The sequence below is a fragment of the Callithrix jacchus genome, chromosome 20 (assembly GCF_049354715.1).
Source record: "Callithrix jacchus isolate 240 chromosome 20, calJac240_pri, whole genome shotgun sequence".
Classification (NCBI taxonomy): Eukaryota; Metazoa; Chordata; class Mammalia; order Primates; family Cebidae; genus Callithrix; species Callithrix jacchus.
Window position 1 is genome coordinate 5300984 of NC_133521.1, and position 23640 is coordinate 5324623.

Sequence of the window (23640 nt, forward strand, 5' to 3'; positions counted from 1 at the left end):
AGTACCCTCTGTGTGTTTATTAATATTGTTGTAGAAATGTAGATTATATTGAGTCTTTTCCTTGTTGGAAACCCTTTTAAGTAGCTTTTCATTCCACTTAGATGAAAGCCAAATGCCTTGTTGCCTGTAGGGCCCTGTGGGGCCTTATCTATTTCCATCCTAATCTCTTGTCAGTCTTGCTTGCCTGTTACCCTCCAGACACACTAGCCTCCTCTCAGTTTTTCCAGCACTTGAGGCTCTCTCCACCTCAGGGCCTTTGCACACTCTTCCCTTCTGCCTGAAGTGCTCATTACCAGACCTTAGCACACTCCTTTTCTAAGTCTCTAAGTCTCAGATTTAATGACACCCCCTAGGAGAGTAACTTTATGACCATCAATCTAAAGTATCCTCTGCCTTCATTCACTCTAATATATTACCCTTTACTTTTTTAATGTTTATTTATATATATTTGATCAACTCATTGAAATGTAAGTTTAACGAGAGAAGGACTTTATTGTCTTAATGACACATAGTAAATGATGACTATTAACTGAATCACTTCATTAATGGCAAGTTTTTAATCTTCAAGAACAGCTCAGATACCTTTTCTATAAAGTCCTCCTCAATTCTCTGAGGCTAAGTTGGATGCTCCCTCTCTTGCCCTAAAAGGATCCATTAACAGCATTGTATTTAATATCCTATTGACTTCCAAATGTAGTTGTCTTCTCTCTTTTACGGTGAGTTCATAAAGAATAGAGATGATGTTTCATTCATCTTTCTGCCATCCTACTGCTCACTATGATGTCTGGATGCTTGAAAAAATTCGCAAACTCTCAAACCTTTCTAGTGTACAAAACCGTTGAATTGTTATGTCAGTTGATGTAGAACACGCTTAGGTTTACTTGCAAAGAGTGATAGCAGAGTGTCTCATCTGCAGTTGGGTCCCTTGTGTGAATCCGCCGTAGAAACAGGTTGGCCTCAACTCAGTGGAGATGGCTCTGCACTGCTAAAAGCTTGTTGGATTCTAAAGCCTGCTGGGTTCCTCTGTAGTTGTTGGGTCTGACCCGGTGATGATAAATCTTGCCATAAGTTGGCCCTTGCACTGTCTTTCCAGCCCAGTCTTTCTGTCATTTAGATGAGCATCAAGTGCCAAAAGAGAAAGTAGAACCAGTTTTCATGCCCGTCCCCTCCAGGGTCACTTTTCTTAGGTGGCTCTCACACTTAAATAACTCCACGCATGGCCTTTGTATTCATTTCCACTCCTAAGTTGAATGGTGCACTTGGCAATTCTCTAGTGAACTGAAAAGTTTATAGTTCAGCCCGTAAGATGCATTAGTCTGACTTAGCAAAGAGAACTCTAGACCAAGTCAGTCCAGAAACAGATTCTGCTTCTGGGTCTGCCACAAACTAGCAAAGGGACTGGGCTATTTCCCTTCTCTGGGTCTCAGGCTCTTCATCCATCAAGTGGATTACTGATTTTATCAAGAAAAGCCAATTTTCAGACAAAACCTTAAGTAGAATTTCAGCATATAAAATAGTTCTAAGTTGTGCTGCTCTGGCTGAAATGGTGTCTTGCCACCAGTCTCGCTCATAGAGTCCTCCCACAGCCAAATGATAGAAATGGCTGCCTTCCATCTCTGACATTTTCAACTCACAGGGACCTGATTGTTGGTACAAACACCCAAAGGAGAAAAATTAAAAACACATTGGTTTACTGGACTCACTTTTTTCTCCCCATGATTCTAAAACCCGGTTTCTTATTGTCTACCACTAGGGACCTTTTTTTGCTTGTAACCCACCACTTGAGGTGTTCCTAAATGACCTAAAAACCTGAGATTTAAATGACTAGATTCTTGGAATCTCTTTTCCCTTTTCTGCCTCTTCCTGCTCTGTTTCACCCTCATCTTACCCATCTTTCTTGATGTCGATCTTTCCTGTTGTGTTTCTATGAGGTTCTCATAATTTGTTCTTCCCCTTTGTCGTGATTAAAGCTATGAGAACACCATAGGTAAGGGTTTCTCTACCTGGGTTCATCTGGCCATTTTGGCATTGTTCTAGGCAGTACGCAAGACTGTTAGCACTGTCATTTCCTTAAGATAAAAATAAAGAAACACCAGTTACAGCAAGTACTTGGAAAGGGGTGAAAACAGTTTTTACAGATTAATTCATTGCAACAAAGCATTCAGTATTCTCTTCCACTATAATCACAGTCATTGAAAGAACTGCTGTCAAAAAGCATTGCCTGATTTATTCATCTGGGTATTTGAAACTATGTGTTTGAGGTCTGGGAATACTTTAAAAAATTCATTTGTTTTCCTCTTAAATAGAAAGCTTATATAATCACTAATGCAATATATAAATACACAGGGCCTAAATGACCATTTTCTCCCAGGCCAAGTTGACTCTTGAGCCAAGTTTAGCTTTTTAACCATGCTTGATGTTGTTAGTCCTCTGGTATTTCTACTTAACTTTCCTCTGCTTTCCTATTAATTTTCTGCATGTTGCTGCTTTGGCTTGATTGGAAATGTCAGAACAAGATGCCAGTGTGTCTCACTGAGGACGTGGCTGTGTTCAAACTGCTGTAGCCTGTTACTTGGCTCCTATGGGAAAAATACTGGGGGCGTAGTGTTTCCAGTTGGAATTGAGATGTATAAAGCATCTGCCTGGTTTCTTCAGCTAATGAGGTTTTGCTGAAAAATGAGTGTAATGAAAAAATGCTGGATGTTGGCAGGACCTACTGATGAAGGCTAATGAGCATAAATGAGTGTTCTGTAAGGCCCCCAAAGCAGAGGCATAGAATGTTTCAAATACACTGGCCTTGAGTCAAGACCAGCCTTGGATGAAGTGTGACCCGTTTATTTGTTGGCTCCTTTTTTCTTTCCTTCTCTGCCTCCTCCCTTGCCTTTCTTTCAATAAAAGACCTATGTTAAGCCAGACACAGATTATTTTATGCAATATAGGGCATATTAAAAATAAAACTATTAGACCAGGGCTCAGTACAATTGCAAAAATAAGAAAAGCTTTCCATACCATATGGTTTAATAGAAAAGGCAGTCATTTTTATATTTACTGGTCAAGAACTAAAGAATTTTATTCTATCAGAGAGCAGATAAGATCTGTAATCTCAGCACTTTGGGAGGCCGAGGCAGGCAGATCACCTGAGGTCAGGAGTTCAAGACCCGCCTGGCCAATGTGGTGAAACCTCTACTAAAAATACAAAAATTAGCCAGGCATGGTGTCACATGCCTGTAATCCCAGCTACTCAGGAGGCTAAAGCATGAGAATTGCTTAAACCTGGGAGGAAGAGGTTGCAGTGAGCTGAGATTTCGCCACTGCACTGTAGCCTGGGTGACAGAGGGGAAACTCTGTCTCAAAAACAAAACAAACAAAAAAAAACAGCACATAGGAAAATAGTTGTTTTGTCAATAATACTTGGAATTGAGTTTTCTTAAAACCTGATATTAGGTGGCTGAAGAAGAGACTGTTGGTGGGATTTTGCTGACTCTGTTTCCCATGAAATGTAACATGTTCCTGCACCTATGTGATTGTTAGTTTTATGTGTCAACTTGCCTGGACCACAGGCTACCCAGCTATTTGGTCAAACACTATTCTGAGTGTTTCTGTGACAGTGTTCCTGGGTGAAATTAACATTTAAATCAGTAGACTGAGTAAAACTTATTTCCCTCCTTAATGGGAATGGGCCTCTTCCAATCAGCTGAAGTCTGAAAAGAGCAAGGCTGACTCTCCACCGAGGAAGAGGAGGATTCTGCCTGCAAGACTGCCTTCCAGCTGGGACATGGGCTCTTTTCCTGCCTTTGGAGTTGAACTGAAACATCAGCTCCTCCTGGGTCCCAAGCCTGCCAGTTTTCAGACTGGAATGACACTGTCTGCTCTGCTGGGTTTAGACCTTCAGACCCAGACTAGAACTAACCCGTCAGCTCTCCTGGGTCTCAACTTGCCAGCTCACCTGCACATCCTGACTTGCCTGCCTCTGTAATTGTGTGGCCCAATCCTTATGACAAGTCTCTTTCTTCTTCTCCTCCTTCTCCTTCTCTTTCTCTTTCTTTCTTTCTCTTTCTCTTCCCCCCTCTCTCTCTCCTGTTTCTCTAGAGATCCCTACCTAATACAGCAAGCAGCATGCACATAATCTGTGAAATATATACTGTGTCATGTGCCATATTGACTTCAGACCTGGACATTCCTGCAGTCGGGTTAAACTCTATCACTGACTAGATGTGTGACCTTTGATAAATTATTTAACCGCACTCCACCTCAGTTTCTTCATCTTTAAAATGGGAGTTCTTGTGAGAATATACAACAAAGTGCTTGAATAACACATGGCACATAGCAAGCTGTCAAGATGTATTAATTCCTTCACATTTCAAACCAGACTACAAAACAAATTATAAGCAATAACATAATGAGATATCTCTTATCAACAAGCTGTAATGTATTTCCATACATTGTAAATGGACATCTGTGCATCTTTTTGTGCCACCCTCCTAGAAAAGACTCAGACACTTCTCATTGCCCCCTCCCCAAACCCAAACCTACTGATCTTTCCTTATAATAGTTCTCTAGTGACCCATATCACCCAGTGGTGGCAATCCCTCTGAATGATTTAGTTTGAGCGCTTATTCTACTCTTAGAGGCAAAATTAAAACCTGATGCTTAATGGTGCCACTATGTAACCATAACCATTTCCAGAGAGTTCAGTGCAAAAGGTTGACTAGCCTTAATTGATAAAAAGGTGAAAAGATGACATTAATACGTATGATACAGCTACAAAATGGAATACCAGGCAGTTAGAATGAAAATGAGGACGTGTTCTATGTATTAATACATGAAAAGAGTTCCATGATATACAATTATCGACTAGAAAAAGAACTTTTTCTAGTAAGTTTTGAAAATAAGAATATACTCACATTTGCTGTTGTAAACATGAGGAAACTCTAGAGCAAGGCATAAACAATCATAGCAGTGATTGATTGTTAGATGGAGGGGAATTGTGGTGATGAGGGCCCCACATGGGAACAACATGTCACCAAAAACTTTTTCATAATTTTTAAGCGTTTGAACCATATGAATGAATTATATATTGAAAAAATTAGAAAAAAAGAACAAGGAGAAGAAACACTATTAGGGCACATTCACATTAAGTTTTCTCTGTGTACCCTTTGAAAGTTGTATTACACTGTTTTATTTATAGCCCCCAGCTGCAGATCTCCTAGCTTTACTACTTTGACCTGATTTGAGTAATTTAAAAACTAGAATCTAGGCAGATAGACATGCAGTGTCTTAATTACTAAAGTTATACTGTAAAAGTTCCTCTTCCAGTATACACTTAAAAATGGTTAAGATGTTAAATTTAGGTTATGTGGGTTTTTTTGTCCCAATTAAAAAATATTAGAAAAATACAATCTGACTTTATAGAAATGAAAATTTTGAATGAGAATATTTCTAACTACAGGTTTTTGGTCCTCAGTTGTATTGTTACTCTGACATGTACACTCTTTTATAGCGTATATAAATGTGTACATTTTACTGATTATTTTCTTTTTGTTGTTGATTTTTTTGAGATAGAGTCTTGTTCTGTTGTGCAGGCTGCTAGAGTGCTATGGCATGATCTCAGCTCACTGCAGTCTCTGTCCCGTGAGTTCAAGCAATTCTCCTGCCTCAGCCTCCTAGTAGCTGGGATTACAGGCATGCACCACCACGCCTGGCTAATTTTTGTATTTTTAGTAGAGACGGGGTTTCGCCATGTTGGTCAGGCTGTTCTTGAATTCCTGACCTTGTGATCCACCTGCCTCGGCCTCCCAAAGTTCTGGGATTACAGGCATGAGCCACCGCACCCGGCCTTGATTATTTTCTTTTGTTAAAAATATCCTTGTTTATATTTGCAAACATTTGTTCTGTATGCTCAAAGGAAGATTTGTGGATTGCTAATAAATGTAACCAGCAATACTAAAAAAAAAGTGCTTCCTCCAGATCATCAAATGAATGACAGTTGCTTTTCTTTTAGTACAAGGTGTTGCCTCCATCCTAAGTGAGAAAAGTAAGCATGAGGGACCCCTGTAGTTTCACAGTCCACTCATAGGTGTTCTAAAAGCTAAATAGCCTTTCCAAACACGTGGCATGAGGTGGTCTAGGATTTGTGCTCAGTGTCTCCTACAGGCAATACCAGCTATTGCTAGTAGGGACAAAAGATATTTGAACTCTGATGTTTAGGGAAGTTTGGGAGGAGGATAGGTTAAAAGAATGAGTCAGGATCTGGATAATGAAACAGAGGGAGCAGTCCACATGTAGAGGGGACAGTTAACAGAATCATGAGATGGACATGAGTGAACTGTTTTTTAGTGGAGTGCTCTAAAACAGATGGGAGACCAACAGGGAACAGCAGGTAGCCCCTGAGTTGTAAAAGTCCTCAGGAAGTTTGGGCTTTATTTGGGAAACATTAGTTTTGGGGTAGAGAAGTAATATGGTAAATATTGCATAACTGTATCTGTTTGCTTACTCTTCTCCCTCCCTCTTTCTTCGTTCATTCAACAAATATTTTTTGACCACCTCCTTTGTGCAAATCATTGATTCAAGAAAGTTAACCTGACCATAAAGTGCAGACAACAGGCAAAGGCAGGTATGAGGCAGAAAGCTAAGGAAGGTTATTACAGTGACCCAGGGTTGTGGTTGTGTTATTGGCATTGATAGATAGCTAATGTTTTTTGGACACTTACTATATATATTCCAGTGTTAAATGCTTATATATATTATGTATTAGTCTCATAATGCTAGGAAGTAGATTTTTTTTTTTTTTGAGACAGAGTCTTGCTCTGTCACCAGGCCCCAGGCCCCAGGCTAGAGTACAGTGGCACGATCTCAGCTCAATGCAACGTCTGCCTCCTGAGTTCAAGCAATTCTCGTGTCTCAGCCTCCTGAGTAGCTGTGACTACAGGCACACACCACCACGCCCAGCTAATTTTTGTATTATTTTTTTTTTTTAGTAGAGATGGGGTTTCACCATATTGGCCAGGATGGTCTCGATCTCTTGACCTCATGATCCACCCACCTCGGCCTCCCAAAGTGCTGGGATTACAGGCATGAGCCACCACGCCCAGCTGGAAGTAGATATTTTTATTATTCGCAATTTATAGGTGAGGAAACTGAGGCTTATTGAAGTTAAGTGACAAAGTAAGTCACACTGCAAATACTAGTATAAATATCATTGTGTAACAGGTCAAAGTTTGCAAATATTTTACATGCCTTTTTTTTGTTTGATCCTCTTCTTTTGTGGTAGGCACTGTAAATATTTTTTCCATTTTACAGATAAGCAAAGAATTGAGAAACTTGCCTGGGCAGTCATTCATCAAATAGTAGGGCTGCCTACTATGTTCCATACATGGGGAGGTGGCAGTAGACCAGCTAGATCAAGTTTCCTGCCCGTAGGGAGTTACTTTCTGAAGGGAATGAGTAACAATAAGTGATATAATTTCTGTTTCGGACAGGTACTATGAGGCAGGCAAAATAAGGTAAAGTGGTAGACTAGGGCTGGAGATGCCTGAGGAGAGCAACTTTGGCCATGGTGGAGAGAGAAGGTCTATGCAGAAGGGATGGTAGTTGAGACCTGTGTGACCGGAAGCCATTCATTCTACAACCTGGAGGAGAAACATATGAGACAACTGTAAACGGTGCACTTGATGACCACCGCAATAGGCTTCCTCTGCTTTCTGTGTCACATCTGCTTTTGCCACAGTAAGCTAAGGCATCTATCAGATGAACAGGGTCATTGCTGGAAGAAGTGACAAGATAGGACTTGCATGTAGGTCTTTCAATCTAAAGTCTGCCCTCTTTCTGCTCTTCGAGAGGCAGGGGAAGTGAGTGATTATGAGCACAAAATCTGCAGTCACACTGCCTGGGTCTGAATTCTAGCTCTGCTAGGTCTGCATCCTTGGATAAATTGCTTAAATTTCCTGTGCATCATTTTTTAACCTGTAAAATGGGGTAATAGTTTGATAAAGCACTTAAACAGTTCCTGGTATGTGGAGTATGGTTATATAAAGTGTTCGCAGTTGTTGCTACTTTTAAATCCTGAATGTTGCTATAGAAATGCAGAGAAAACATTCAAGATACTATGTGAAGGAAGGATTAACAGGATTCTGGTGACTAATTGCAAATGGAGGGTAAAAGAGAAGCATCAAAGATGATTCTGAGGTTCTGAGTTAGAGTGACCCATCAAATGAGGTTTAAAGAATAAGAACCCGTTTGGGGTGGAGGTGGAGTTGATAATGAGGAGTTGAGTTTTAGATCTATTAACTTTGGAAATAGCCAAGAGAAAATGTCCAAAAAACAGTTTAAAATGTGGGAACTAGAACTCAAGAAAAATTCAAGACTACAAATATAAACATGGAAGCATCTGCTTATGATGGTGGCGGCGACCTGTATGGAGCAGCTGCTGCGGGAACACCAACTGCAGCAGGGGAGGCATGGCCAGGGCTGCACACTCCATGGAGCCAGAGGGGGGCAGGAGTAGGCAGGAGCCCCACTCCCTACTGAGTTGGCAGGGCAGGAGCCCCACGCTCTCAGGTGCAGCTGTAGCTGCCCAGCCACAGCTGCAGACTCAGGCATCCCTGCGTTTGTGAGGGCCCAGGAAGCTCCTGGCCCCTACAGGCTCAGAAGTGCCTGCTCCCATTTCCTGGCCTCTCCCTGTTCTCAGCACCTGCTGCAGTATGGAGCAAAGTTGTGACCAAGCCCAGGCAGTGTTGCAACCCAGCTGGGTGTACACAAGCTCAGGGCAACGCTGACATGCCAACCCCCTGCTGCCTCAGCCCACTCCGGGCTTTGAGTACTGATGAGCACAGAGGCTGAGGGCAGCTTGGTGTGGGCCTGCAGGCACTGCTTGACACAAACAGCCTGGGCACCATGGATAGCATGTTGATGATGGCAGGAGGCAAACAGGCTCCTGGGTGGCAGGGGGTGGGTCTCTGGCAAAAGCTTACCTTCAAACCAGGGATAACCTGAAGGCTGGGCGCTGGGCTGCCACCCCTGAATGGAGTCTGCAGTCCAAGATGAGAACTTGTACTTTTTCCAGGCCCACCCATGGCCACCCATGGATCAAACCAGCATGAACGTCCTCCCTTCTGAGCCCATACAAACTGCCAGACTCAGCCAGACTTGGACAGACATAGGGACTACCAGCTGCAGGAAACAGCTACCCACTTTGGGTCTTCAGGTCTCCTCGACTCATCAGGATGACCTGACTGCAGAAAGGAAGTACCTACTGCAGGTCTCCTCTCTGCTGAGAGCTGGACACTCATTGGAACAACCTGCCTGCAAAAAGAAGCTACCCACTTTGAGTCTCCTGAGAGCCATTCTGTCACTCAATAAAGCTCCTCTCCGCCTTGCTCACCCTCCAGTGGTCTACATACCTCTTGTTCCTGGAGGCGGAACAAGAATTTGGGACTTGCCAAATGGCAGGACTGAAAGAGCTGGAACACAAACAGAGCTGAAACATGTAACATGCGCTGCCCTCACCCCACTCACCACATTGTGAGCGACCAGAAGAAGAGAAGAGCTGTAGCCCTTTAGAGAGCCCAGACCTAGGGCTCCCCGAGCTATGGCTGTGACACCCTCTTTGGGGCCCTGAAGTTCCTGGGATCTCCAAGCTTCTGCACATTCCCCTCATCCAGACACAGGTGCCTACAGTGGAAGCTGCGTGCAGTTCATCTGATCCAGCCACAGCCTCACACAGAGCCAGCACCTATACCAGTGCCTGGAGCTTCCCACCCTACCACAGCAGCCAGCATGCCTGGCTGTGTGCAGTGGCCTGACCCTGTGCTTGCTCACTCACACACCCCTCACCACCCCACACCTGGCTCACCGTTGGCAGGTATGGGATCCAGACTGGTAGTGCAAGCCGAGCACAGCCTACTAGGCCAAGTGGATGGAAAGAGCCCAGGGGGTGTGAGCAATACTCAGGCAGAAGGCTCCACCAGCTATAGAGGTTTCTGACTGTCAAAGCAACACCCCAAGGATCCCATGACACTAAGAGATAATAACTTAAAGCTACCAGAGTGGATGAGACTTGAGAGAGAGAATAAATAGAATGAATATGTGACCATAGACTTGCATTAGGATAATGTATATTCAAAGACAGGAGAGGATAGATTGTAGAGGGCAGAAGTACAGAGGCAAGAAAGGTAAGGACACAGTCATAGTCTTATGCTTGAGAAATGAAAAGAAAAAAATGGGTAGTAGTTAAGTGTCTTAGTTTGTTCAGGTTGCTATAACAAAATACCATAAACTAGGTGGCATATCAACATCAGAAATTTATTTCTTACAGTTCTAAAAGCTTGGTAATCCAAGACCAAGGTGCTGACAGATTGAGTGTGTGATGTGGGCCTGCTGTCTTGTTCATAGATGATGCCTTCTCCCTGTGTCCTCACATTGTAAGGATACCAATCCTGCTCAGGAGGGTTCCACCCCCATGACCTAATTACTTCCCTAACTACCCCTTAGCCCCTTAGCCCCTGCCAATACCATCACCTTGGGGGTTAAAATTTCAACCTGAATTTCAGGAGGAACACACATATGCAGACCATAGCATTAAAGAAGGTGGTAAGTCGCCTGAGGATGTCTTTTAAAAGATGTTCAGAATCATCTAGGGAAGAACTAGACATATTAAAAAAAATAGGATAATGGATAATCCAAATGTCTTAGAATGGTGGAAGCCAATGGGAGCTTGGGCAACACAGGCATTATAGCAAATCTAGCCAAGGAAGAGGGGAACAGGTATCCAAGGACAGATGTGAAGATAGCAGTAAGCAACTGTGCAACTACAGCAAGAATTACTGCCCTTTATTGAGTGTTTTTTTGTCAAATACTGTGCTTAGCACTTTGTTCTTTCCCTAAATCATCAGCAGTTCTCTGAGATAGGACCAATTATTATATTCTCTGCAGAAATGAAACATTGGAAACCACTTAAATGTCCATTGAAATAAACATTTTAAAAATAAAGTAAAAAAATTAAATAATAATAATAAAGTATGGTATATTCACAGAATGTCATGCCCTGCAGTCACTTAATTTAATGAGATAGATCTGCCAAAGGAAGATACCAGTAAAATACTTCTATGTGATAATAAGCATATGTGTGAAACTTATCTGTTATCCATCCCTCCTAGTAGACTCAACTCCTCAGGGAGAGACATTGGGTCATATTCATATTCTAACATGAAGTCTTGTGGATAGTGTCCTCTTGGTCAGATGAATGAGTCAACAAATGCCTGTAAAATGGGGTGAACTAGTACCACAGAGGGCTGGAGTATGTATACATACATATGTGTGTTTGTCTGTAACCGTTAAGCAGAAATTATTACAATGTTATTGGGAAAAATGCCATTCAGAAAAGAAGGTATTAATTTCTATTAGTAAATTATCAGAGAGACTTCATGGATTTTAGACAGCAATGGTGTTGGTTTGCTGGATGCAATGGCTCACGCCTGTCATCCCAGCACTTTGGGAGGCCAAGGTGGGCAGATCTAGCCTTGGCAACATGGTAAAACCCATCTCTACAAAAAAGTATAAAAATTAGCCAGGCATGGTGGTGCATACCGTAGTCCTAGCTACTTGGGAGGCTGAGGTGGGAAGATTACCTGAGCCCAGGAGGTCTAGGCTACAGTGAGCCGTGATCACACCACTATATTCCAGCCTGGGCAACAGAGTGAAAACCAGTCTGAAATAAATAAACAAACCAATGGTGATTTTATGAAGAAAATGATAAAAACAGAACAGATGAAGAAAATTATAAAAACAGATGTCTCCAACTTTGGCAGTGAGAGGAAGAGAGTTTTAGGAGTGGGGCTGCCCATGCTGAATTCTTTCTCTCCGTGGTAAATAGGGCAAAGGGTCCCACTTGGGCTGGTGTTGAAAATCTAAGCTCATTGTGGTAGATGGTTTATGAACCAGACTATCTGAAATGCTTAGTTTTTTTTTTTTTTTTTTTTTTTGAGATAGAGTCTCACTTTGTCGCCAGGCACCAGGCTGGAGTGCAATGGCACAATCTCGGCTCACTGCAACCTCCGCCTCCCGGGTTCAAGCAATTCTCCTGCCTCAGCCTCCCAAGTAGCTGGGACTACAGGTGCGCACCACCATGCCCAGCTAATTTTTGTGTTTTTAGTAGAAACAGGGTTTCACCATGTTGGCCAAAATGGTCTCGCTTTCTTGACCTCATGATCCGTCTGCCTCAGCCTCCCAAAGTGCTGGGATTACAGGCTTGAGCCACCACGCCTGGCCTTAGTTTTTACAATGAAAAAGCTCTTCAGCCATCGAATAGTCCCATGATGCTCAGTATGATTCAACATGTATAGTGGCCATTTTAGATGCGAGTACTCTGTCATACAAGTGGAAACAATGTGATTTAAAAAGAAGATTCCAGTTTGCCAATTACAATCTATAAACTGCCTTATTTATTGTTATTAAAATATAATCGGTATTCTCACGTGTTTTCATTTGCTTTTTATTTAAGAATCCCATAACTGTCCTGAGGATTGTATATAATGGCATATTTTAAGGTCACTCGTCCTTTTGAAGAAGTAAATACTGGAGATTTCATCCAAGAGAAATAAGGCTTAATTTTTTCATTTGTTGTTAGAAATCTTGAGAAGCCTTTGAAAAGCTAAGTTTTTTCTCATCCTTTTGAGAAACGTTTAATTGTAAGGTCTTTATCAAGTAAAAACAGAATTTATAACATTTTAAATGGGTATTTGTTTTGTTGGATTGTTAAATCACATTTTCTCTCACACATTCATTTAAATCACATGAAAGTCTGCCTGAAATGGCACTTTCACGATGATTCTGGGAACCATCCCTTTGATTGTATGGTATTTACTGCTGATATATGTGTGCTGGTGTTTCTTGCTTCCATCATACATAAATTTCAGTGGCATATTGAATACCATAGAGAGGAACTGATTAATGATAAATCAAATGTTTTACAGCATATTATTTGGAATGTTGGATTCATTACTATAAAACACTTATGTCTGATCAGTATTTGCAGAGCTCCCTAATACTGTAATTCATTGGTGCTTCTTAATGTTCTCTGTTAATTGTATGCAGGTTCAAAATTGGGTTCAATTTAACAATGTATAATACATGTTATAGTGAATCTTTATTACACAAAAAATGATTAGCAAATATCTAACACTATCTTTGATTAGAACTAAGTCCAACAGCTTATATTTAGTGAACATAATATTAATTATATAGTCAACTAACTGGGTAGTTCATGCTCTATTATAAGAATCACATATTAGAATAAAGTTGTTTTGATGTATAAGGTACCAAAGGAAAATTGGCTAACAAGAAAGGGAATAACCTTATATGTGGTTAAGATGTCAAATGAACAATTTTAACTCACGATCTTTTTTTTTACAGAGAATACATAAATTGAGTTTTTATTTTTAGTTTCTCCTCTTTCCTTTAGAATTAAATGATGGAAAATGACTCTCAGCCCCCAAACTACTCTTGTGCATCATTCAAAATAGCCCTGACAGGCTAGTCCCTGTGATAGTGATGAGGTTTATGGCTTTCCATTCCTGGTGTTCCATTACTCTGTCTACACAATCAAATTGATTAGTAGGCAGTAGTGAGGAAGGAAAGAAAGGTGGCCGCTGAGAGCCAGCTGATGTCCATCATTTTAATGAACTGCTTAGAGATGGTTAATATTGTCCTTGATTCTCATTGTAGCTGATGATGACCAGATCTTTTAAAAGGTTTCCCCCTCCCTTATTCTGCATTACAGGGCCCACTGGAAAACGATTTGGTAGTTCATGTGGCACTTATAGCAGAAAGCCAAAGGTATGAAATCCAAATGGATGGTAGGGTTTGTTTTTTTTTTGTGGGGAGGGGAGGGGAAATGATTGCTTTATGCTTGCAATGTCGAGGATGGTAGAAGAGATTAACTTCAGAAACTTCTTTACAGGGTTTCAAGGATATCATTAATGCCACTTTAAATGCCCAGCATATCATTCTTTTCATGTTTAAAAATAATTTTGTTTTAGTTGAGGTAAATATTAAAGACATTGACCCGTTCCATGTTGCCTGGGTTATAGTTTTGAGAAATTCATGCAAACACATGGGATTACCAAAATCAGTGCTTATTCTCCCTGCCAGCCCTTAATCTTTCCATCTGATGCTTCATGGAGAATCCATAAGAGCTTCTGAAGTCTAGTGCAGATGACAAATTGCTAATGCTAATAAATTAATGATGTCCTCCTAGTTAACATGTTCCCTTTTATCCTCCTCCTTCACTGCTTCCTAAACTGTAAATGCATTGTCTAAAAGCATCTCTCTTTTTTTCCCTGTGCTGTTTAGACTTCAGGTTTTTCTGAACACATACGGTATTCAAACTCAAACTCCTCAGCAGGTAGAACCCATTCAGATATGGCCTCAGCAGGAGCTTGTGAAAGTAAGTGATTCTGCCTTTCTTTTCTTGCCTTGTAGAGGTACTGGAGATTTATGGTTGGACTTAGTTTACAGACAAGTCACAGTTAAAATCCGACTCTGAGATATGACCAGTAATCCAAAAGCTTCTCATGAAATTGAGAAGCCCACTTTAAATGGACACTATTACTAAAAAAAGTTTGCACTCTGTGCGTGTGTCTGTGTACATTATGTTTATAGGTCTTATTGATTTCTACTTCTTTCTAAACTCTATTGCTAACTTAGGCTGAGCAGTTAAATCACAGGTTAGTCTTAATTTTAATAGGTATAAAATTATTTTTACATTTTGATTTGTTTTTTTCCTCTTTTATCAAAATGTATTCTTACATTTTGATCTGACTTTTTTTCTGTTTTTATCTTTGATTTTTTTCCTCTTTGATTATCACAAAATATTTAGGTATGAGAAGGTTTGTCAAAAAAAAAAAAAAAGCCACCTTCTCATACCTAAATATTTTTGATATTCACTACTTTCCTTTTTTTCTCTTGTCTTACTTGCCAAATATGGTGTCTGAAGTAATTGCTACCCCTTTGGTTTGCTGGATCTCAAAGCAATTATAAAGTAAAAGTAACACCTGTATTTCATTGATGTAGTTCCATACCTATTTGGGTTGGAATTAAAAGGTAACATTTGAGGCCTTTTGCATGCACTGCTCTGCAGATGGATCCATTATTGCCTATGCTTGTGAATATTCTTGCTCTTTAGAGAGAGGACATTGTTGACTCCCACCCATTACTTATTTATAAACTGCCATTTTTATTTAGTATTTGTTAAAAACAATATAAGAACAAACTGTTCAGTGTCTGGTAGAAGTCTTTCTAACAGTATGTCTCAAGTGGACATGATTAAGTTTATTAGGTTAATGTAAATGGTTGTAGTCAAAGTCTTGATGCTCTAACAGACGAATGGAGGCTTAGAGAAGAGGGGTACATGTTACATGGGAAAATGCAGGGCTTCGTTGCTGGGTATCAGGGCTGGTTCTTGACATTAAGCAACACAAAGCAGAGCCTGGGTGTCAGGTCACCAAGAGCACCAGCTCTTGGAGAGTCCTTCCACCTTCTTTAATAAACTTAACCACTACTACCTCGCCAAGAGATAAACTGAAAATACAAGGATCCCTAGAGTAGGTCACAGTTTAAACTCATGCCCAGATGGAAATGATGGTACAAGGCAAGGAGAGAAGGCAACGTGCAAGGAGAGAAAAGGATGCCAAAATCTAAGGCTCTCACGCTGTGCTGTTAGTATTCAGCAGCAGGCTGTCGCTGCTAATACACTTCTATATTCTCCCGCTGAAAGCTGCAGAGGATGCTAACAAAGCTTGTTCTTTGATAAATATACTCTTAAAACAAATTAACCCAAATCTGTTTTTTTAGTGTAATTAATAATTAACAACTTATTTTAATAGTAGGTGAGTTTATATCCTACCAGACAACATGCAGTCAAGATTTAAAAGGCTAACATGGTGAGCAAATGACTGGAATGTGGTATTCATTCATTCAGCAGCAAACACATGCTATATGCAGAGCACTGTGTAAAACACTTAGATGAAATGACTTTGTCCCTATTCTCAGTGACCTCTGAGTTTACTGGTTTGACAGGAAAAAAAAACAGTTAATTACAGTTCACTTTGATAACTGTTCTAATAGATGTTCATACAAAGTGCTTGTGGAATCAGAGGCAGTAGAAGGCATTCTGTTACAGAGCAACTAAAGACTTAACACCAGTTCCTGGCTCATTTTATATCTTGTTGTTTTAAAGATGTTGTTGACAGATGACTTACAATTTTGGTGTAGTGTGGCTAAAAAGACACACTTGTGAGCAAGAGCCAACCTTCCTGTGCATGTGTTGAGATAGAAGATTGTTCCTCGGTTGCAGCTGCAGACTGTGTGTTCCTAAGTAGCTACTCTTGGGAATTCATCCTCTAAGATATATTGCCCAGTGTTCCAGTCCTTATAAGTCTGCCTTTTAAAAGTAAAGGTGTTCTCTCACATCTTAGCTGATGCACATGTTCTTCTGCCAGCGATTGATCCCTTTCTTCTGAGAAGCCGCTCCCTCCCTCAGCCCACTGAAGAGGATGTGAGGGCAGACAGCTGAGAGCAGGGCTTTTATGCAGCATGTGTTAATATTCATGATGTGAAGACTATAGTGTGATTTGCTTCATGGGGGTCTGAATACAGAATTCTGCTCTACGGTACAGACCTACTCGGAAGTACTTCTGTATTTCTGGGTAGTTTGGTCACTACTGTGTCTTTCGGTGCATTAAATGGTATGAATGTGCACAACATGGAGGCAGTGTTATATTCACCCTGGAATGTGGGGAGCATTAAATAAATTGTTACAGATCTTTGTACTGTAATAAAGAGTAGTATTTAAAGGAAACCTACCTAGATCAACACATTTTTTTATTCATTTATTTCTGAAAATTTGAAACTATTAATATGTAAGGGAAAGGGAGCTGCATCTGGTGTTATGTGCTATCGTTTCGGTGCAGCTATGCAACATAATGCTTATAAAGCACTGTTTCTGGCCTTGACTTTGTCTAAAACCACTGCTATTCCAGAATCAATATTCACAGCACATGTGCTTCAGGAGAACATTCAGTTGCTCCCTCATTCATCTATCAAGTATTTCCTAAGCACCAGCTACATGGTAGGCACAGTGCCAACTTGGGCTGCTGTTGTACAGGAATGTTCAATTCGAAAGGAGAGATACAGAACCAATTTTCACATAGATGTGTACAATATAGCAGTGAACAGAGACCTCTGGCAATACCACTAATTTTGTATACAGTGAAGTTGTTATTTGAAATCTGTATCACAATCTATAGATTGTATAGAGATAGTTGGTTTGATTTTCCATTTAGGAATACATAGGTTAGATTTATTTCTCTCATTAAATGTAAAAATAAATTGCAGACAGATTAAAAATTAAAACTTTTAAAATTATTTAAATATAAAAGCACTAGAAGAAAAAAAAATAGGAAAATATTTTTTAACTGTTGGGAAGGGAAGTGCATTTTTAGAATGATACCAGTGCCAAAAAGCCATTGAGGAAATGATTGACAAATACTGTATAACTAAATATAGCAAACAGCCTGGCATATCAAAGGTGCTTGTGAAATTTCCTAGTAGAAAAATGTTTATATTGAAATACTACATGTTGAAATGAGATTCCACCTACTGTGCAGTCATTCTTACATTTCTTAACACTGAAGAGGAGCAAACTGGGCAAAATATTTGATTCAAGAGGCAATATTCTTAATATAGCAGGATTTATTAAAATAAAAAAGAATGCTAAATTCCACATAGAAAAGGAAACAAATGAAAAAATTTATATAACATACAAATAGTCATGAACAATATCAGAAAATTCTGAGCCACAAAATATTTGAATACAGTAGTTTAAAATGAAGTATTATTTTGACTCAAGAAGGTGGCAAAGCCTATGCACAGTTAATACCAATGTAACTTGGTACATTACATTATATTTCAAAGAGGATGTATTCTCTTTGATTCAGCAAGTCTACGAATTATCATGCAGATATAATAACACAGTGTTCAAAGATGTTTATTGAATTATTTTTAAAATAACAAAAAATTGGGAGCTACCTTTAACAGGAGATAAGAGTTAAAAAGGGTAAAGGGGCTTATTGATTAGATTAAGTGCTCAGCTCTGACATTAACTCCTCCTTCATTCTAAGACTGTTTTTAACCTTGTAGAAATTCTAGAAGTTTCTGCTCCACTCAGGCATCCTTCCCTGTTATCTAATACCTCTGTAGACTTTTCCCCCTCAGTTTTAATATATCTTCAATCATTTCAACATTGAAATATACAGAAAAATACATAGACTCATTTTAACATCTTGAATCCCACGATATTAAGTTTAAAAAAATGGGACACAGAATATGTTATATGAACCCATTTCTATAAATATAGACACATATTGACATGTGTATAATATGAGCATATATTTATCAATATACTTTTAAGAGTCTTTAACCCTATCTATACTCTTGGTGCCTCTTAGGGATTCACAATAAACTACCCCTTTCAGCATACACCAGAGAAATAGTTGTTGCAAAAGGGCTTGTGGAAATAAGAACATTCACTTTGAGTATATGGTTTTAATTTTTCATAAAATTTATACAATCAGAAAAAATTAATGAAGACATTTTCATTTAGGTGGGAAATATTTGAAGGTGGAAATTTAGTTGGAGATTATGGCCCTAGTTTTTAAAATGTTAAACAACTAGATTTTTTTAATGATTCAGGAAGCATTAACCTCTTTGTGTTCTTTTGTGAGTCAGAGCCATGCAAGTTGTACATTTATAATAGTGTAAGAACACTATCAAATTTAAGAATGTTGCTAAGTAGATCTGCAAAACTTTTGCTCTCAAATCTCTCAGTTATCCAAAGTCTAGGTTGACATCTTTGGCTAGCTTATCTAACTACAAGTTTTTGGATTAGGGTTTCCTAGCTTCTTTTTCTCTGTAAAGATTAGAAACCAATGGGCAATGCTCAGGGGAAGAAAGTGACATGGACTCTTTACTGACTCTAATTTACAAACTTATCTGACTCTAATTTATAAACTTGTGTCTTACAGGCTTATTTCTACCTGGGTATCAATGAAAAGTTAGGACTCTCGGGAAGGCCAGATAGGCCCATTGGCTGCCTCGGTACATCAAAGGTGCTCATGAAATGTCCTCAAAAAGAAGCTTTGGGATTCTAATATCACATGCTGAAATGGTGTTTGACCTGCTATGCATCCTTTTTCATTTTCGTTATATACTCACACTACTTATCTGAAGTATTATTTTCTGCAAGTAAATCTTATTTTGCATCATATCATGGAAGTCTTAAAGAAATAAAGGAACACTTCACTGCCAAATATATTATTTCTAAGCTTTGTAAAATACCTAATTTAACAATATTTATTTAAACACGGACTTTTTTCATCATATTAGAGGTAGACTACTTTAAGTTTATTAGTATACTGCTTCAATCAAGAAACTTTAAAATTTTTAATTATTATGTGAATTTTACAAGCTAGTAATTTATGTGCTTATTCAGAATTAAACATCAGGTTTGATTTCTATTGGGACTTACAGTATTGTATCTTTGCCTTTGGTATGTTTTTTAGTTAATTTGTTTTAAAACTTTTTCCCTTACAGATTTATCGCATTCTAGGAAAGACTGTGGTTTGTTACCCGATTATCTTCGACCTAAGTGATTTCTACATGTCTCAAGATGTTTTGCTGCTGATAGATGACATAAAGGTAGCTTCAGAACACCTTTCTTAAAAGATGGAATGACTTTGTTTCCACTGATTTTATCACGTGTTACTATTTTGAATGCTCCTCAGTATCTGTGACACTAAGTTACAGTGTAAAGTGTGACAGCAAAATATCCAGTAGAACTTCAACTAACTCATAACTCCATGCGTTAAAATTGCCACTCCATTTTCTGCTTGCAGAGCGGAGAAGGTTAGAATCATGATTCAGAGCATAAAACTTGGAGCCAGACCATATTTGTTAAAATCTTGGCTCTACCACTTGCCAGCTATGTGTTCTTGGGCAAGTTACTTAACTCCTCTGTGACTCTGTTTTCCCATCTGTAAAACTGAATAATCATTAAGGGCTGTTTTGAGGATTAAACGAGTTAATATATGTAAAGTACTAAGAGTAGTTCCTGGCATATGGCATATTATGTAAGTCTTTGATGAGGTGATGATGATGATGATGATGATGATATGTATTTGAGATGATTGATTGATTGACAGATAGATAGATAGATAGTTGGTCAAATAAAGAACTCCTACATTGCTAATGGTCTGTATAGATTCAGTCCAGTCTCCTCTACCTGCTATAATATAAATCCCCAGTAATATGAAGTGAGTTAATCTTCTGGATGGCTGGCACGATTGTTCTCCCTGAGGCCATTCTTGAACTGTTTTTTTTAGGCTTTAAAAAGAAAGGAGGCCAGGTGCATTGGCTTATACCTGTGGTCCCAGAACTTTGGGAGGCTGATGCAGGTGGATCATTTGAGCCCAGGAGTTCTAGACTAGCTTTGGCAATCTCTAAATAAATGAACAAATAAATAGATTATAATTTTTTTAAAAAAGAGGGAAAAAACCCATTAAAACCAATGTAATGTGGTTACTTTTAAGAACAAAGTTTGAAATCATTGAACTCAAAGTCGTGTTCAGCATAACTTGCATGTACCCAGAGAACCTGCTAGAGTACTTCTACCCCTAAGTAGACTAAATTATTCAGGGTTGGATTGTGAACTCTCTTGCTACTTAAGAATTTTGTTGGCTCTTTGGCACTCATAGTTACGCATCCTGTTCATCTTAGATACTGTGCCATTACATCCTACCTCATTCTGTTTTGACAGAATGCACTGCAGTTCATTAAACAATATTGGAAAATGCATGGACGTCCACTTTTCCTTGTTCTCATCCGAGAAGACAATATAAGGTAGGTTGATAAAAGTAGAAAGGTGTCTATGTCTCACTGCCATGAACACAGTAAGCCCTTTGGAAGAAAGGCATCCTTGGATTCTTTTGTGTACTTCTTATTATGTGGTAGAATACTTTCTATATGTAAGGGGCACTTAGTATTAGATTATTGATTTACCATTCTTTTGTTAATCTGTACATTTTGTTTATATTTTTTAGAGGTAGCCGATTCAACCCCATATTAGATATGCTGGCAGCCTTTAAAAAAGGAATAATTGGAGGAGTCAAAGTTCATGTTGATCGTCTACAGGTAGCCTTCTGATTTTCAGTATGCTTCTATTTTCTGGACATTAATCTATAATACAGCTATATTCCTTAATATATGTTCTCTTTAAGGTTTTTTTCTTAAGATTTTATTCTCTACCTATCTTCCTATTCCTATTGTTGCTTTTCCAGTTTATCTGATCCCACCAAGTCAGACGCTTGATCACTGGCAGCAATTTCCTGTGCAGAATTTTGGATTTCAGTAGCTCCTCTCTAAAAGCTACATCCGTAGTGGTGAAGTGACCTGCCTTATAACCTTGGGCTTTTAGGGACAAGTTGGCTGACTGTTGGTCCAGTGCTTTTTTCCCTGCTCTACAGTAACATCCAACCTGGGAATAACCCTTGTTCCATTCAGAACTTCACAGCATTATCTTCATAGCTCCTAAATTACAGAAATAGTCTTTGGTTCACTGCTGGTCCTAACAGCTTCTCTATCGCCAGTTCTCTTCTACTAAACACCTTTGTGCTTCAGCCAATACAAATTAATTACTGTGTTTTGAATTTTGTGGGATCTGTCCCTCTGCTCATACCATTTTCTCTGCCTGGAATATTCTTCCTTCTTTCCAAGTCACTGGGCTTTGAGGTCTCATCAGACTTTAAGGGCAGCTCTGCAAAATCACCCAGACCACAAATATGCTTCTGTTCTTCACCATGCTTTCGAGACCTTTAACTTAAACTACTAAGATTGTGGTCTATTAAAGAGATTTCTATACTTTATACCTATAAGATAATTATGGTTATTCCATGGGGCCTTTCACATAGTTGGTGCTCAATATTGAATTAGAAAGAGGAAAGTTTATAAAGAACGACTTAAGTAGTGTTATAAATGGCATGTTGGAGAACGATCCAAGATGGCGGATCATTAACATCTTGGGATTGCAGCTCTCAGTGAAAGCGCATAGAACTAGAGGACGCCACACTTACAGACAAATTCTGGTCGCTCATGGAGCAGAAGATCCCCAGTGGAGGAGTCACATGGGTTGCCAGTGCCACTCTTGTGGCTGGTGCAGTGGTTTTGCCGGCACCTCGGCTAGGCAGCTCTCGGAGCAGAGTAAACAGGGCTGGCTCCCCTTCTGACCGAGGTTTGGAGGACCCACACAGGTCCCCAGCATGACTCCTGAGGCCGGCGCAGCGGCTGTGACAGCAACTCGGCGCGGCAGCTCTCGGCGCAGAGTAAACGAGACTGGTTCCCCTTCTGACCGAGGTTTGGAGCCCCGGGAAGGCAGAGTCGCCTATTACAGACACAAGAAGGAAGCCAGACAGGAGAATCCTGGGCAGAAAAGCACCATCAGTCTTAACGCCACTGCTCTGGCTCTGGGAACTAACAACGTGGACGTCCACTCAAGAGATCTAATCTGAAAGTTGGTAATTTCAAAGACGACAGGAGGATAAATTTACAATGATGGGAAGAAAGCAGCATAAAAAGGCTGAGAATACTCAAAATCAGAACGCCTCTCCCTCTAAAGATGATCACAGTTCCACATCAACAATGGAACAAGGCTTGATGGAGAACGAGCACATCCCAATAACAGAATCACACTTCAGGGAATGGATAATAAGAAACTTCTGTGAGTTAAAAGAATACGTTGTAGCCCAACATAAAGAAACTAAGAACTTTGAAAAAAGGTTTGATGAAATCCTATTGAGAATTAGGATTTAGACTTAGAGAGGAATATAAGTGAATTAATGGAACTGAAGAATACAATACAGGAACTCTGAGAAGTGTGCACAGTTTTAAACACTTGAATTGTTCAAGCAGAAGAAAGGATATCAGAGGTCAAAGTCCAACTCAATGAAATAAAACAAGAAGGCAAGATTAGAGAAAAAGGATAAAAAGGAATGAGCAAAGTCTCCAAGAAATATGGGACTATGTGAAAAGACCAAATTTACATTTGATAGGTGTACCTGAATGTGACGGAGGGAAGGAATCCAAGCTGGAAAATACCCTTCAGGATATTATTCAGGAAAATTTTCCTGAACTAGCAAAGCAGGTCAATATTCAACCCCAGGTAATACAGAGAACACCACAAAGATATTCCTCAAGAAGAGCAACCCCAAGGCACATAATCGTTAGATTCACCAGGGTTGAAACGAAGGAGAAAATACTAAGGGCAGCCAGAGAGAAAGGTCAGGTTACCCACAAAGGCAAGCCTATCAGACTTACAGCAGATCTCTCAGCAGAAACTCTACAAGCCAGAAGAGAGTGGGGGCCAATATTCAACATCCTCAAAGAACAGAACCTTTAGCCCAGAATTTCATATCCAGCCAAACTAAGCTTCACAACTGAAGGAAAAATAAAATCTTTTATGAACAAGCAAGTACTCAGAGATTTTATTACCACCAGGCCTGCTTTACAAGAGCTTCTGAAGGAAGCATTACACACAGA

General features: G+C 39.7%; 1 protein-coding gene across 19 annotated transcripts in view; it reads left to right on the top strand.

The window, feature by feature from the left end:
- The window catches only part of PHKB (phosphorylase kinase regulatory subunit beta), a 247382-nt gene that overhangs the window by 176625 nt on the left and 47117 nt on the right, over positions 1-23640 (top strand). For all 19 annotated transcript variants that reach the window (XM_035282686.3, XM_035282687.3, XM_078358167.1 and 16 more), the window contains 6 exons: positions 13775-13830; positions 14347-14440; positions 19077-19160; positions 19645-19749; positions 20867-20949; positions 21150-21240. In XM_035282686.3, coding sequence (XP_035138577.2) covers positions 13775-13830; positions 14347-14440; positions 19077-19160; positions 19645-19749; positions 20867-20949; positions 21150-21240 — 513 coding nt within the window. The remainder of the gene's footprint in view (positions 1-13774; positions 13831-14346; positions 14441-19076; positions 19161-19644; positions 19750-20866; positions 20950-21149; positions 21241-23640) is intronic.